General features: G+C 41.7%; 1 protein-coding gene across 1 annotated transcript in view; it reads left to right on the forward strand.

Annotated features, from left to right (window-relative positions):
* The window catches only part of ror1 (receptor tyrosine kinase-like orphan receptor 1), a 121,481-nt gene extending 104,749 nt beyond the window's left edge, over positions 1-16,732 (forward strand). Inside the window, exons 5-12 of the mRNA XM_069153167.1 lie at positions 3,658-3,785; positions 5,506-5,823; positions 6,096-6,341; positions 6,443-6,657; positions 10,141-10,320; positions 11,075-11,302; positions 12,179-12,543; positions 13,034-16,732. Coding sequence (XP_069009268.1) covers positions 3,658-3,785; positions 5,506-5,823; positions 6,096-6,341; positions 6,443-6,657; positions 10,141-10,320; positions 11,075-11,302; positions 12,179-12,543; positions 13,034-13,736 — 2,383 coding nt within the window. The 3' untranslated portion in view covers positions 13,737-16,732. The remainder of the gene's footprint in view (positions 1-3,657; positions 3,786-5,505; positions 5,824-6,095; positions 6,342-6,442; positions 6,658-10,140; positions 10,321-11,074; positions 11,303-12,178; positions 12,544-13,033) is intronic.
* The last annotated feature ends 306 nt before the right edge of the window (positions 16,733-17,038 follow it).

Below are 17,038 nucleotides of genomic sequence, written 5' to 3' on the forward strand. Positions count from 1 at the left end.
TGTGGTGGTGTTGGCAGGTCGCGTGGAGACAGTGAGGAAAGAGAGACTTGACATTTTGATCAATGCCAAATTGAACTTCTTGAAGATGATCAAGTGTGGAGTCAACACACTCATTTTTGTGGGCTTAACATTCAACCTTTTCTCCCTTTCCTGTTAGCTTTTGTCATCAAGCGCTTCATTTTGTCTTGAGGCAGTGTCCCAAATGCATTGCTTGAGTCTACGGGTCTGGCCACGTTCCATCATGAAATGCTAGCGTGCTAATATAAAGTAATAACAAGTAAATTTCATACCGGCTAACTTCAGCATGTTAACTTGGTTTTTTATAAGTGTGCTAGGATGCGTATGTTCGCATTTGGCTCTTAAATGGCTGTACCCTACTAGCCTTGTTGTTGTGCTTATGCTTGTTGGCCAGTTTAACCTTTTTGTATTTGGTATTTAGTTTCATGATCCTTTGACTATTTCATTCCTTTAGCAATTTTATATCAACACTTCATGTGAGTCATAGAAAACAAGATCACAACGTATTTACGTCTGACTGATTCAGGATTTTTCCCGTCTTTCCTACTATCCATAACAAATCTCATCAGACCTGACTTTCATGTGAAACCTTTTATATCGACCTTGTTATAGACATCCGTTTTATGATTTGTGCAGAGCCACACTTCACTGAACAGCATCACCCAGGTATGAATGTATGTCACCATATGGATGTGAATCGTGGTGGTGGAGGAAAAAGAGCGTGGCTGCTTAGCAAGCGCTTCCTTGAATACATAATGAGGTTGGAAAATATCTAATTGGACAATGAATCAATGTCCTCAATACCTTGTTTAGGTTCTGTGGTGAGGCTCGCCTTTCTGTTTATATCTGGATTACAGATCGAGTCTCAGAGTGAAAAGCCTCTCCTTGTAATTAACTGTTATAAAACATTATACAGAGGCCCCGTGGTGTCAGTGTGTAAAATAAAGGGCCCGAACAGCTATCCAGTGTTTGCACAAATAGCAACCGCAGTTGGCTCCCCGTGCCTGACAGAGCTTACACGCACACACAAACACACAGGAATAAATGGATACAAAAGTCAAGAATTATTTTTGTTAAACCTCAGATGTCTCACAGTGATTCGTTTTTTTTTTTTTTTTTAGATGTGTCTTTCCCTCCCATTTCTCTCTTCAGATGTGTTATAAGTCATTTATACTGCATGTGACAAGACATAGACATTTTAATAGGCCTCTCAGACAAGCTTTGGAGTCTAAGTTAGTTTTCCAAGTAGTGAAAGAAATTAAAATACAGACAGCAGTGAGGGGAGATTTGTGATTTGATTTGAGCTGAGCTGGTTTGGTTGATGGCGTTCGGACTGGCCAGAGTTATAATTTGCCCATGGGGATCTGGCTGCATTGTGGTGGATCGTCTCTCTCTCCCTTGTCATTTTCTTGTCTGTGTGTGGCTTCATGCTAGTGTGGATGTGTGTGTGTCCACCATCCTCTGTGACGCACAACCTAACTAACCTCTAGGCTGCCTGGACACGCTCCAGCCCTCACTCTTTATCCTGAGTTTAGGTGTGTGTGTGTGTGTGTGTGTGTGTGTGTGTGTGTGTGTGTGTGTGTGTGTGTGTGTGTGTGTGTGTGTTTTCTCATGCTTGAGCTGCCTTTTCATATTCCGCTTCATTACATTCGGAAGGGTACCAACCCAATCAATCAGACATCCCTCAAATTATTCAACTGGTTTCCACAGTGGCAGCTTTTTTATTACAGGAGTAATGCTTTCGTGCCGGGTATTACTTTCACCTAAAGAGATGAAGCTCTTCGCCAAAGGAAAAAAAAAATATCTGAAGATGTAGCAGTTTGTGGCTTGTTGAAGGGGTGCTAAACTTTCTTCAGGCACACCGCAACATGAACTCATTATTACTGATATTTATGTTTTAGTGGGAAATTATATATTCTAAGGATATAATCTCCTTAAACTTGTATTAAACTGTAAATTTAATGTTACCATATCTGTGGAATTGGCATTATGCAGACTACCGCTTTGTAGTCTTCTTCTGTGTGTGTGTGTGTGTGTGTGTGTGTGGGTGTGGGTGGGTGGGCGGGCGGGCGGGCGGGCGGGCGGGCGTGTGCGTCCACGTCTGGAAAGCCCATCTATATCTGCACAGACAGCGGTAGAGGGAACTGACCTTGGCCCTTCAGTCACTTAACACTCCTCAGAGAGAGGGAACCTACTGACCCCATACTCACACCAAACTCACACACCCTTGGGCTCTGTGTGTGTGTGTGTGTGTGTGTGTGTGTGTGTGTGTGTGTGTGTGTGTGTGTGTGTGTGTGTGTGTGTACACAAGTGTGTGGGCTGTGTGATGGTGCCCACATTGACACTCCTGCATTTATGTGTGCTTGCCAGCAACATTGTTTTCAGTTGGATCTTTACAGCATTTTAGTGCAGTTTTACAGTTTGTGGACTAATTGTTACATCCTTTGTAAATAACCCAACTCTCATCAACGAAGGCAGCAGGCTTATTTGGATGATAATAAAGCTTGAAGAAGTGCAATGCAGTAGGAAGTGATTTCTGGAAGTAGAATAATGAAGATGTAAGTTACTGTTTTATAATTTAAAGTATATAACTATCAGAGTTTTTCCTCCATCCATCAGAGCTTAGCACTGCATCTATCCACTTTGTAGTTTAATATATTAACTATTTTTCAAAATTTGACAGTCTGGTCAGTTTCAAAGGGAGAGCTTCTGTTTGTCATTACTTAAGCAGCGCTGTCTGAAGCATGAGAAATACGCTTTGCGTCAGCCAATAACGTCAGTCTCTATGCGCATTGGCATCATGTGCACTCTTATACGTTATGTTGTGGTTGTGCCTGGTCTTAAAGTCCCCATATGGCTCGACTTAAAGCACATGACAGACAGAGTGATCTCACACTGAGCGGATAGCCTGCTTGTGAGCATATGGTTTCTCTGTGTGTGTGCGTATATACTGTATGTGTGTTTGCATGTGTATAAATACAGATTTAAGAGTGCGGTAAGGTGTAGGCAGATTGAGATGAGTCGGTTAAAAAGCAGCAAGAATTGACAAATTCACAAAGAAAATTTGAAAAAAAAAGATTTACTGAATGAAGTAAAAGTTGTATAGTTGTGAAAACATGGTCGCTCTCTCCTCTCTGCATGTGTTTCAAATTATGGCTCATAGTGACATCTCTCTGCCATGAGAGGAATAAAGTCAAACATCAGCCAAATATTAATTCCTAATGTGGTTTACATCTGTGCTGTGGACTGGGGTGTGTGTGTGTGTGTGTGTGTGTGTGTGTGTGTGTGTGTGTGTGTGTGTGTGTGTGTGTGTGTGTGTGTGTGTGTGTGTGTGTGTGTGTGTGTGTGTGTGTGTGTGTGTGTGTGTGTTTTAGATCTCCACCTTTGACATGAGTGTGACTTATTTTAAGCCAAGCAAAGGCAACAAGGAAGAGCCTTTTCCCTGACAGAAAACTAGATATTCAAACACAGACTGACCTCTATTGGTGTTTCTGTGCATTTCATCACGTGTTGTGATTTCTGTTTTGCTCCTCCTTTAGAACAACCAGTGCATAAATATGTTAATATTGCTCAGACAACTTTAAATATTAAATCCCCCCCCCCTTCCTCCCCTTTGCCCTTCTCTGTGGTCCCCCTCAGGGAGGAATTTGATGAGGACGGATTCTGCCAGCCATACAGAGGCATAGCCTGCGCCCGCTTCATCGGTAACCGCAGCATCTTCGTCGACTCGTTGCAGATGCAGGGCGAGATCGAAACCCAGATCACAGGTACGAAAAATGCAGTGTGTTTAAGTGGCTTTGACCCAATTTCTGCCTTCTAAAACTCTATTTTGTTTACATTTGAGATTCTGAGAAGTTAGTCCAAATGCCCTCTATTCACAACAAACATTTTCTGTCATGGCATAGTAGTATTTTTGCTTTGTATGACCATTTAAAAGAATGCAAACATCTAACCAGTATTTTTGAAACATTCAGTTCCAACAGACTTCATATCTGAAAAGGAAGTTGGAGACAATTCATGAACAATATAAAACAGAAATAATAGATCAAAGTAAAGTATTAGATCATCCTGCTTCTTCAAGGATGACATATATTTAATTTGCGGACACAAATTTCCTCGCTAAGAGGTCTAAAAAGTTAAGTTGGCGATATGATATGGACATGATATGATATTATGACATCTTCAGTGTAATTGAAGCCATCAACTGACACACTGATGATTTGTGACCTATGTTGGTGCAGCTTGAAACTGCACCATCATCAGAAGCAGTAAATATACTGTTGTATTCAATAGTTTCGTATCCGGGTCCATGCTGTCAGCTCAACAAAGCCTCAAATTGTTCTTGTAGAAAAACTAGTTTCTCGCTCTAAGATGTGTCTGACAGCCAACTTTTATCACTAGTTTAACCATGACTCAGCATTTCAATGCTGACGAGACAAACCCTGCTCACGTGTGTCTTCAGCAGCCTGTTTTTATGCTGATTGAGCATCTTTGTAAAAGTGCCTTCGCTACATATCCTAAATCAGTGCAACCTTACTGTACTCGATTAATTACCTTGTGCATTAAATGTGTATTAGGAAGAAAGCAGAACATGACTTCACTGGAAGTTCAAAGGAAGTTCAGTAGAGTTACCTCTGTATAGAGCACACATGGCCTCTATACTGTTTCATACTGTTACACGTGTCTGTGTCTCAGCCTCTGTGTTTTTGTTTTGCGTGTTAGCGTTCATGTGTCCTCAGAGGTCAGTTTAATGTGTACGTTATTGATTACATCCATGCAGCTGTCAGTTTTTTCCCTCTGAAACAGTTCGGGGACGAAGGGGCCCATGAACCCGGACTCTAATCTGAAACATCTAGGACGAGCGATAATTACGATTTATGAAGCCACAGAGTCGTAATAAGCCTGCAGTAGGACTGTAAATCAAAATGTTATTGCCAAAGAGCCCACATTCAGGATTTTAAATTTAATGTCACCTGTGTTGATCTTTATGATCATTTTATTCAAGCAACATGTGCTGTCGGAACATTTGGATTGTAGTTAACTTCACTATCCAACATGCAGACAACTGCCTTAGTGATAATGACAACCACAGAAAAGCATGTTTGCAATAATGGAACATTATCACTTTAAGTTATACATTAAAAATAATGCAACACTCATCATCAGTCTTCCTCTTTGATCTGTCATGTGTGTAAATGCTAAAAGAGCCCAGCGGATATGTGATTGCGTATTTATTTTTCTTTTATTCTCAAAAATCAATATAAATACAGAGCAGGATTGATTTGTAAACTCTTCTTGTCTGATGACTCTTTTTGTCTCCATCAATGGAATCAAACAAGGATCAGTTAAAAATTGTGTAATATATTCTGTTTTTATTCAGTCTTCTTTCTTTTAAATATGATTTTGATGCTAAATTTATTGATACATTCTGATATCTGATCATGTTGTTTCAAATGATTAAAACTCATTTTTCTTTCTCGTTCCCAGCTGCCTTCACCATGATCGGCACATCCAACCATTTATCCGATCGATGCTCCCAGTTTGCCATCCCTTCTCTCTGCCACTTTGCGTTCCCGACATGTGACCGCAGCACAGGGACCGACAAACCCCGGGACCTTTGTAAGGACGAATGTGAGATCCTGGAGAATGACTTGTGTAAGACGGAGTACATCATTGCCCGCTCGAATCCAATTATTCTGAAGAGACTGAAACTGCCAAACTGTGAGGACCTGGCTGCCTCCGACAGCCCTGCGGCCGGCAATTGTCTGAGGATTGGGATCCCTATGAGCGAGCCCATTAACAAGAGTAAGAAGCGTTCTCCTGCTAAATGTATGAATTACTGTGTTACTACTGCTGATACTATTATTATTATTATTACAGTTGGTAGACACAGAGCAAGCTTATCATTTATTTGGAATCAAATGCGACTTCTTTCAATATTTTAACTCCTGAGGGAAATATCTGGTTCCTGGGCTGCTAAATGATCCACTTTGTTCCCCTTAGTTAGTCATTAACTTGGTCTGTGTGATGTTTGGTGCTGCACAGGTAGTATACTCCTCACCTTTCTGTCCCCCCAGATCACAAGTGTTACAACAACAGCGGGGCGGACTACAGAGGAACGGTCAGCATGACCAAGTCGGGGCGTCAGTGTCAGCCGTGGAACTCCCAGTATCCTCACAGCCACACCTACCTGGCAGTCCGCTACCCAGAGCTGAACGGTGGACACTCCTACTGCCGCAACCCGGGGAACAAACACGAGGCCCCCTGGTGCTTCACGCTGGACGAGGGGGTCCGCATGGAGCTCTGCGAAATACCCATCTGTGGTGAGACACTGGAATACGATAAAGTCTATACTGAGAGAGTTTGTGATGTAGCCTATGTTACTGATATAACATGATTGCTCTCTCTCCATCCATTTATACAGACCATAAGGACAAGTCAGGCGGCAGCAACATGGAGATCTTGTACATCCTGGTTCCCAGCGTGGCGTTCCCCTTAGCCATCGCCTTGCTCTTCTTCTTCATTTGTGTGTGCCGCAACAACCAGAAGTCCGCCAGGCCTCCTGCGCCACGGCAGCCCAAACCGGTCCGAGGACAAAACGTTGAGATGTCCATGCTCACGACCGTGTACAAGCCGAAGGTAGAGAGCAGCACAGTCACAGCACGGGACACTGTGGATGGGGAAAAAACAAAACGATGGATGGTTTCTCTGTGCCTGTACGAAGCGTACCCTCATTCATGTCAATAGGGTGGACAAAATAATAGAAACACCTGGAAGTATAACGTAACACTTGATCCAGCCTGGGATCACACCAAAGCATGCAATACACCCGTCAGTCCACTAGAGGATACTGTGTCAGTATCATTTGCCTCACATAGGCGTTAAAAGTATACGTAGGCATGACCAGGGGAGAATAAAGAGGTCATGTGTTGGAGGTCATATGATGAAATACAAAGAGCAGGAAAAGTCTGTGTTGGAAAAAACAGGGCTTTCACCCAGACAACCGGTGTCGCGTCTCCGACAAAGCCAAAGTCAAAAGTTTATTTTAAGTAACGTTAGAAAGTTACTGACGTAGTGTAATGTATTTAACTTGCATAACATACTTTAGATAGCTTACGTAATTTATCCAATGCTACTTACTTAAAAATGATTATTTTAACCCAAGCCATGATGTCTTCTTTAACCTAACGATGTGGTTTGTGATGCCCAAACTGAAGGCACCTGCCTTTTCACGTCTAGGTGAGGTAAACGTGACACGGTATCTGCTAGTGGACTGACAGCTGTATTACAAACTGATGTGATATCAGGTTGCTCTATTTGTTTTAAACAACAAAAACTGAACATCATAACCTTGATGAAGGTAGGATTCATTGCAGGGCTGTTGTGGTTTTACACTGCATTAGGTTTAGCTCCGTCTACCCAATAAACTGGCAACTAGTTGTATACTTAAAGCATTTTGTGCATATGTCACAGCACGCTTGGGTTACTGGGTTGAGTTTTGTGGAAATGACCTGTGTCAGGCAAAGCTTCAGATCTCTATCATCAGAGCTCAGCGGGTCCAGGAATGTTTGACTGCAGCTCCTTTCCCTCTCTGTTTATTTCTCCCCCACTGTCTCTTTTTCCACACCTCTCCCTCACACTCCTCCTCTCCCCTCTCCCTCCTGCTCTCACTTTGTTGTCCTTATTCTGTCTCTCTCCCTCCTTCTCTTTACCTCCGGATCTATTTTTCCCCCCTTGTCCTCCTCCTCTCCCTCTTTCACAGAACCTCTTTGTAATGTAGATCATCAAGCTCCTCGCTCTCGCAGCCAACACATAGCTCACATTAGGATCTGTATCGTGTTTCTTTCAAGGTTGCACACTCAGTTATAGCACGTCTGTTTGTCTTTTTCCACATAAGTTTTGTGGTCGAGGTGGTGGGTGTGGGGTTATCGAGACAGTGTGTCTGCCTTGGCAAACTGGAGCTGATGCTCAAGGTAATGTGTATAATATCAACAGCTGTAGAGAGAGCTGCAAAATGTCACAGGAGCGTCAGAAGCCATTAATATCTGTGGTTTATTTTGTTTTTTTGGATTGGAACAAATGTTTCACTGACCTAAAAAGGGAGTCTCTCCTCGCTGTGTTTAGATGACAACCTTGTATATGCGCACAGAGCCAGCTTAAGAGGAGATCAAAGAATGTTTTTTTAGGGGGACAACCATGCAGTTATGGAATTATACAGTTGATTTGAAATGGTCTTTGTGGACAACAAGGATCTGAAATAGAGTCCACACATCAGACTGCATAACCATCTTCTGTAAGACTGAAAAACCTTTTACAGAAGTGCAGTTCTCACCTATTTTCCAGTACATACATCTAATTATCTAGCTAAATACTAATAAACTACAAGACCATTTGAACTAAATGAGGATTTCTGTATGATTTCTGTCTTTTAAAACAACTTTGATAAGTGCTAAATTAAGTGTCTTTCATTCCTGCTCTCATTATCTACAACTTTATCTTTGGTTAGGGTTAGGCTCCTACCCAGAAGGCTTTGCTGCAGGGTCACCCAGAGGCCACTGCCTGTGACAATCCATTTAGACACACATAAACTTGTGCGCACACACACACACACACACACACACACACACACACACACACACACACACACACACACACACACACGCAAACACACAAACGTGCAGTGGTGTGAAGAGGATCTGAGGTTTAGGGTGTGGGGAGGAGAGAAAGGGTGAAACAAACCCATAACTAAAAACATCTGTCTCTCAGAGTGTACAACACACACTCACCACCCCCCTCAGAGCTCAAATAGATCTCTGTGTGTGTGTGTGTGTGTGTGTGTGTGTGTGTGTGTGTGTGTGTGTGTGTGTGTGTGTGTGTGTGTGTGTGTGTGTGTGTGTCTATCTGTCTGTCCTCAGAAGAATTTCATTATTCATCTCAGAGTTCCTGGAATCTGAAAATCTCTGCCAACCTCTCTTCACCTTTTATCTCCTCCCAAGTATATCCACACACACACCTAGAGCAGCTCCATCTCATTCACACACACACACACACACACACACACACACACACACACACACACACACACACACACACACAGAGGCGGTTTGACACTAAATGCTCCACAGTGTGTCATTGATTTGTGAATATTTATTATTTTTTTATATTTACTTTGGTTTCGCCTCAGTTGCAGAGGTTATTAAAAAGACGTTCAATCTTTTATTTTTTTCTAATCATTATACACTAATTATATTGTTCTTGTGTCTGACTTCAGTCCGACATTGTTTGCTTTCACACCACCTCATAATTTAAATTACATCATAACCAAGTAAAAAGCTTTCCATGTATAATTTTAAACAATAATTACGGTGTCACTTACACTCGGTCTATGCACTGGTGTTCATTGTAACACACATAAATAGATATAGAAATCAGCTGTCTGGGTTTAACTGCATTTGCTAAATTTGTAAAAGGGCAAACCTTAAAACTAAAACTAAGTTGTCCTTACCTTTAACTAGGAAGTAGATATGATTAACTCCAAATTAATTATAGAACATTTGAGACCCCACAGTTCAGCTCAGTCCCGTTGGAGACCACTGGTGTGAGTCATCCTCAGAGGACATAAGAGGCTAGAAAGGCAAAGTCATCCCTCACAAAGAGCGCTGTCGTGTTTTCTGTTATTTCTACAGTTTACTGGCAAGAAAATTAATTGCATAGTCCTCCTAAATGCAGCTTAATCTGTCAGCTAAAAGACATGTTTAAGCTGTGGACGTGCTGCCAGATTTCATGATTTTCCCACATCGCTTTCCAAAGGCGTAAGGGGAACCATTAGGAGCTGATGTAATGGGTTGAGTCTGATTATGACAATTATCAACTCTCTGGGCTATAGTTTAATTTTTTTTTTTACAACATTGGTGTTATATTAGGCAGTTCGCCTGCATCAAATTAGAAGCAGCAATGTAAACTGCATGTCATCATCTCTCTTTCCCATACAAGGATAATAGTGAGGAGAGAGCACTGGCCTGACAAAGAAAATAATTATCACATTTTTCTGTCACATCTCTTCTACCCACTGATGTCATGGTACTCTTTTTCTTTCCCCTCCTTCTCCTCTTCTCTCTCCAGAGTAAAGCCAAAGAGCTTCCCCTGTCGGCTGTGCGCTTCATGGAGGAGCTAGGAGAGTGCAATTTGGGGAAGATCTACAAGGGTCACCTGTACCTGCCTGGCATGGACCAGGCACAGCTTGTGGCCATTAAGACTCTGAAAGACATTTCCAGCGCCCAGCACTGGGGGGAATTCCAACAGGTGCGGAACGGATCCATGATTGTAGTAAACATATCCATAATTGATAGATTGATAATTCCCTTTAAATAAGGGAGTTCCGTTCTATATACATATGTTAAAAAAGAAAATGACAACCTGTACAGCAGCTCTGATGTTAAATAGTGATTTTAGAAGCCACACTTGTGTCAACTTGGTTACTAAAATAATCTACTTTCAAAAACTACAAGAGACTACTTTGTCCGTGGACAGAGATCTCGTCCCACAAGATGTGTGGCGTGTCTTGTTATATTTCCACAGGAGGTAGATGTGGTGGGCGACTGGACTGTTTATGGCTAAAAAGTCACTGAGCTGTAGACGAGTTTGATGGAAATAGTTCCAAAAATAAACGGTAAAAAATGGCAGGTTGTCCTGATACATTTAGAAGTTATGGATGACTGAAACAGATGACATGTGTAAAACATAATCCTCACTTTCCATTTACAGAATACCAGGCAGACCTGAACTGTCTGCCTTTAAAGTGACATTATAGCCCAAATCTTTTTTCTTTTATAATTGGTAGAAAACCAATAAAGAGCCATTATGAAACCAGTTTCAACAAACTTCTTACAACTACTTATTAAGGCCACAATGTTTCAAACTCAGATTGATTACAGCTTCATTTTAGCACTTCAAGTCTTGAGTGTTCAGTAAATATGTAAAATAATCCTCAGTAAATTTTTGTATAAAAGAAAACTTTGCTTGAAATTCACCATCATTTATCTGACTTCCATCAAAGGAGGCTGCAGTGCTGACTGAGCTGCAGCACCCCAACGTGGTGTGCCTGTTGGGTGTGGTCATCCAGGAGCAGCCGGTCTGTATGCTGTTTGAGTTTCTGCCACAAGGGGACCTCCACGAGTTCCTCATCATGCGTTCACCACACTCTGACGTTGGCTGCAGCAGTGATGAGGACGGCACGGTGAAATCCAGCCTGGATCACGGCGACTTTCTGCATATGTCCATACAGGTAGGATTTGAAACACTCAAATCTAAATCTAAAATACAGCTAAAAGAAGAAAGTCACGTTTTTTTTTTTCCCATGCAGGAATGTGATATAGGTAACGGGTTACATCAGCCCATATAAATCTTGTGAATTATGTGCATTGTCCCTCTATAGAGAAAGAAAGTGGAAGGAGTTGTTTCAGGAAATAAAGTGCCTGCTCATATTAGCTTTATTGTGTCATAATCTCCTGGTTAAATTAGCATAACAAAAGCAACTATGTTAGAAAGTGAAGATACAAGCTGTGTACCTAAACTAAATTCCTGAGGACCAGTTCAACAACAAACATTTGGATGCTGAGCTTGTATGCGCTAATAATGGCAAGTGTTAACAAAATACATTTTGAAAAAAAATAAGTAAATGTAAAAAACCTGGCAAAACATTCAGTAATTTTAATAGAGGATTTGTTTAGTGTGTCAATGTTAGAGGAATTCAGCAACTATATTGTTCCCAATTGCAACAATGAAGCATCTCCAGGTCTATTTTAATACAGCAGAGGTTGACAAATACCTTAATAGTCCCATATGAAACTGATGGGGGGAAAAAGTTAGAAAATTTGCATCCATTTCCTGAAAACATAAACCTACAGTCTTTCAAATTACCAAAGAGACTCTCAAGTTGCAAATTTCTTGCCAGTTTAGACTGTAACTGCTATGAATGCTACACATATTTTTTCTTATTATTAGAACATGTTGATGTATGCAAGTTGTAGAGAATGTAATCACTTCAATTCTAAATCGCTGTTTGATTAGTCATGACGTTTTTCCCTCTCATGGCACTTTTCACCACTGAGTTTGCATGTCATTCATTTTTGACTAATTTCTTCTAAATACTCTGATTCAGGTGGCTGCTGGGATGGAGTACTTGGCCAGTCACTTCTACATCCATAAGGACCTTGCAGCTCGGAACATTTTAGTCGGTGAACAGCTCCACATCAAGATTTCTGACCTGGGTCTCTCCAGAGAGATCTACTCCTCAGACTACTACTGCATCCAGCCTAAAACTCTGCTGCCCATCCGATGGATGCCCCCTGAATCCATCGCCTATGGCAAGTTCACAACAGACTCGGACATCTGGTCGTTTGGAGTCGTGTTGTGGGAAGTTTTCAGCTACGGCCTGCAGCCCTACTATGGCTTCTCCAACCAGGAAGTGATGGAGATGGTGAGAAAGAGGCAGCTGCTGCCCTGCCCAGAGGACTGTCCTCCGAGGTACGTTGCAGATATGAGAAGACTGTTTCAGAAGGGAGTACAGATAACCCGTAGTGAAACATCTCTATATCCTCATCTTGTGTTACAAATCACACAACCAACTGTATCCTCGCTCTGTACTTAAATTTAGGACAACTTTGAATGTTTGGTTAGCGAGGCCACCAGTTCAGCTCAATTGTTAATCCCCACTACATGCTGTGTTTCTACAGCTATTCAGTCTCTTTATCATATAGACATAATTCTCCATCTCAAACTTAACTAGACTAGGTCAAAACACAGTACCTGGCTAGACCATGTATAAAATGCTGAAGGGGTTTTAAATTGAAACGGGGGCTTTTCATTTGAAATGGCAACAGGAAGTCACAGCATTTACCCAACAAATGCTTTATCTTTAGTACTCACTCACTCACTCACTCACTCACTCACTCACTCACTCACTCAATCTGACAATTATTTTAAATAGTAACAAAGTAACTGTGTTATCTTTTAGGTTTTATGGTTTGATGACTGAATGCTGGCAGGAAGGACCTGCACGTCGGACCCGCTTCAAAGACATCCACGCCCGCCTGCGAGCCTGGGAGGGGCTGTCGTCCCATGCCAGCTCCAGCACGCCCTCTGGTGGAGGAGGCAACGCCACCACTCAGACCACCTCGCTCAGCGCTAGCCCCGTTAGCAACCTCAGCAATCCTCGTTATGCTGCTGCCGCCACTGCAGGGTACCTCTACCCAGCCCAGGCTATTCCAACACCAGGGCAGATGGCTCCAATGCCAGCCTGGACACCCATGGCTGTGCCCCAAACCCACCAGCGCTTTATCCCCGTCAATGGATACCCCATCCCACCAGGATACGCAGCCTTCCCAGCTCACTTTGCGCCCCCTGCTCCGCCAACCAGAGTAATCCAGCACCACCTGCCCCCTCCCAAAAGCCGCTCACCAAGCAGCGCCAGCGGCTCCACCAGCACGGGTCACGTCAGCGGTGTGCCGTCCACCACAGGCTCCAACCACGACGCCAACACGCCGCTGCTTTCCCACTGCATCATGCCAGGGAGCGGCGGAGGGCCGACTCACGTGTACGGACAAGTTTCCCAGAAGGGCATGGGGCAGCTGGACCACATGTCACACACATCAGCGCTGCTCGCCCCTGACTGTGAGGTACTGATGTACAACGACTCGGTCATCACAGCAGACCTGTAGATAGACAGACGGATGCTCGCTCTCTTTCTGCTCGGAACCCAGATATGAGAAGTTTAGTCTCTCGCCCAGGGACCCGCTATCACAGTTCTACTCTGGTCATACTGAGACCCAACAGAAACAGGCTTGTACGCACATGTGTGTGCAAGAAACACTGCCACAGTTACACAAGTATACAAACAGCTGTCTGACTTTGTAATGCCTTACTGTTTATAGCAAGTGTACTTACTATCATGGTTTGAAAATGTTGTGTTGTTATTTTAACCTCTCTGTAAATACGGTACATACGTCCTGAATGAATGAATGAAATACAAAGATATATATTCAAAAGAACTTTTTATTAAGTAAAACACTTTAAAGGTGAAAACGTAGCGAGTCCATCTTCTGTCCTCACGAAATGGTTTGTATTACAATCTGTCAAAAAGTTCCTGTGCTGACAACGCAGTCAATGGACTGTTTCATGCATGATTCAAGGAGACATTCATGGGATGACCTTTAGGTGCCTTTTAGCAGTACTGGGACTTACATGTCAATGGAAGTATTAACACAAAAATCGAATAGCCGAGCGATCAAGAATGGGAGCAGCAGGTGGCTTTTGTTGAGAAGACCAACACTGACCTGTTCAAATACAACAATATACAAAGCATACATGTGACATATTCTGCTCTTTGGACCCTGAAACCTTCAGCCAGATAGTAAAAGGCTTTCTGACCGACCCCCAATGAAGCAGCTGGAATTCAAATAAATACAGATGGGCTGCAGGTGATACGTTGGCTAAAATACATGGAAAGCAGGATGCTGCATCTTTATTTTCACACAAAAAAAACTTTTAAAAATGACAGCTGAATGTTTTTCTTCTTCAACCTCAACATGACTATCAGAGACTTCTGTAACTTGGACACAGGCCTTTTCCACATGTCCACAAACTGTCCTTAAAGTTGCCCCGGCAGAGAAACAAAGAAGCTGAGAGTTTATCTGATTGGACAGCCTTTCAATTTCCCTTCTATGATGATTTTCATCAATATTTCCCCTTACTCCCTTCCTTTGTCATCATTTAACTTCAAGTTGGCTGCAGAGGACCTGCTACAGATCTACAAATGAAATCACACAGCGCTCATATCCTCCACAGCTAATCTGGGAAAACATTTCATTCACCACACAAAATCTGGGACCCATTTTAATGTCAAAAATTTCAACCTGAAAGAAATGTCGCTATTGATTGGATAAGATGTTTTAATTTTCAGGCGAATTTTTACAGTGTTTGATTTTCAAGACAAATTTGTAAAGATTTTATTGCCCGTGCTTGTCTTCATATGTCTTTGTCTTCGCCTGTTTGTTTTTTTTTGCATCTGGATTGTGCAAAAAATACCATTTAAAATATGGAGAATGATAGCAGGCTTCAGTGCTTATAGAAGATGTTACTATAGTACTTTCTAAGGTTTCAGCCGTGTACATAGACAAATGTACAAATGTCCTGTTTGATGTGCTAAAATGTGCACCCACCTAATGCCTGAACAGAAGAATGTTTTACCTAAATAAGGATTTATTTGATTAGCTGGGAGACAGATTGTAATCACGTGTGTTGAGAGGTTCGTGTACAGTATGTTGTCTTTACTTGGCTCTTTATCAGTAAATGGAGACGTTTTTAGACTGCTCGGCGCCAACTGTATTGACATGCAGGGGATCCCAGCAGGTTGCCCAGCAGGTGCGGGTTTTAAATGAAAAGGAACGAAAATAATCTGACCATTTTGTCCACTGAGTCTCTCTAATTACAGCTGCATTTTATATACATGTCCATCGTCGAGCAGCAGGTAGTCTGTATGGGTTAAAGGCATTTACGCTAATATCCTTTTGTGATATGAAGAAGTGTGTGTTTGGTAAATGATTAACTCTCAGCCCTGTAACCACACAAACAATGTCGCAGCTATCTGTTAATATTTGATGATGATGGTTGATTAGAGGCAAAGTATGAAGCTTTGGGTCATGAAACCAGCAGTAACAGAACAGTTTGTGATCTTCGTATTGATTATTCATGTAAAATCCCCCCTCAGTACCCGAGTAGGTGACAATCACCAGTTTTTAAACGAGTGTTCTCGGCTGCTCTATCCTGTTGTTTACAGACTACCACACTGTCAGTCAGCTGTGTTTGCTTATCGAGCACACCTAGCATGACATCAGGGTATGGCGTCTATTTTTCACTGTGGACATGCAGCAATTAAAAGGATGGTGAGGACGGCTTTTTGCCTGAAGTGCATTTTTTTTAATGGTAAAGTTTGAATTTGACATTTGTGGAATATAGATGGAAGAGGCTGTAATCTGTTCATTTAAGTGTTTAGTTCATCCCCTTTTAACGACATGCCGAAGATGTGTTTTTACTACAAGAACACAGCAACTACTAAATTAACCCAAAATCGAAATGAATCCACTTTATAGTTCTGCTTGTATTTAGTCTGTGGCTAGATAAAAAAAATTTCAAGCCAGATATGGTCAACAGAAAGGCTCATTGTCTGTTATTAATGAAGGGGATGCTCTCGTTTTCATCTTTGGAAAGGATTTGTTCCAGTTATTTTAATCATTTGAAGTTTTCCCGTTGAGTTTGTATTTCACAACTCTTTTTTTCTTTGCCTCAAGTGTTTTTTTTTTGTTCTTTGTTTTTTTCTGAATCAAACTGAGCTACCTAGTCATCTAAGTTTGTACATGTGACCTCCGGCATGTAAAGGGTGTATGAGTACTAATATAGCAGTGCAAAAACCACTTGTACACAAGACTGTGAATCTTAATCAAGTCCTGGTATTTTATGTATTTGGCAAAAAAAAAAAAAAAAAAAAAAAAAAAAATTATCATTATTGTGCCTTTTTTGTTTCATTCTAGGTCCTTTTTTATTTTTTAGAAACAACATGCAAGTAAATTTATATTTCAATAACTGTGTACCCATTACAGAAGGTTTACATGCATAATGACCAAGAGAGGCCTTGTCTTTGTATTTTGTCTGAATATTTTTGCACAGATGTTTTGTATTGCAAAATCATTTATTAAATGATGTTGTTTGGTTAATCTTGCTGTCGATTGTATTATCATCCACTGGGTGCCGCTAAATTTCCTTTTCTGTGGCTAGCCTTGAATTTGTTTGCCTCGTAATCGCAGTGACCATTGTTGACCACGTGGTGGTGCCCTTTAGCCGTTTGATTAGTGTTGACGTCAGATTGAAAACAGCTGGAAATAATATCAGTCCTGCTAGAATGTTGCCAAAGGTGGAAAACTGACTCGGGTATAGTGTTGCTTTGTGCTTACTTGTGTGTATTACC

This window comes from Embiotoca jacksoni, unplaced genomic scaffold, assembly GCF_022577435.1.
Source record: "Embiotoca jacksoni isolate LCO1_2020_lvr unplaced genomic scaffold, fEmbJac1.0.p SCAF_19, whole genome shotgun sequence".
Taxonomy (NCBI): Eukaryota; Metazoa; Chordata; class Actinopteri; family Embiotocidae; genus Embiotoca; species Embiotoca jacksoni.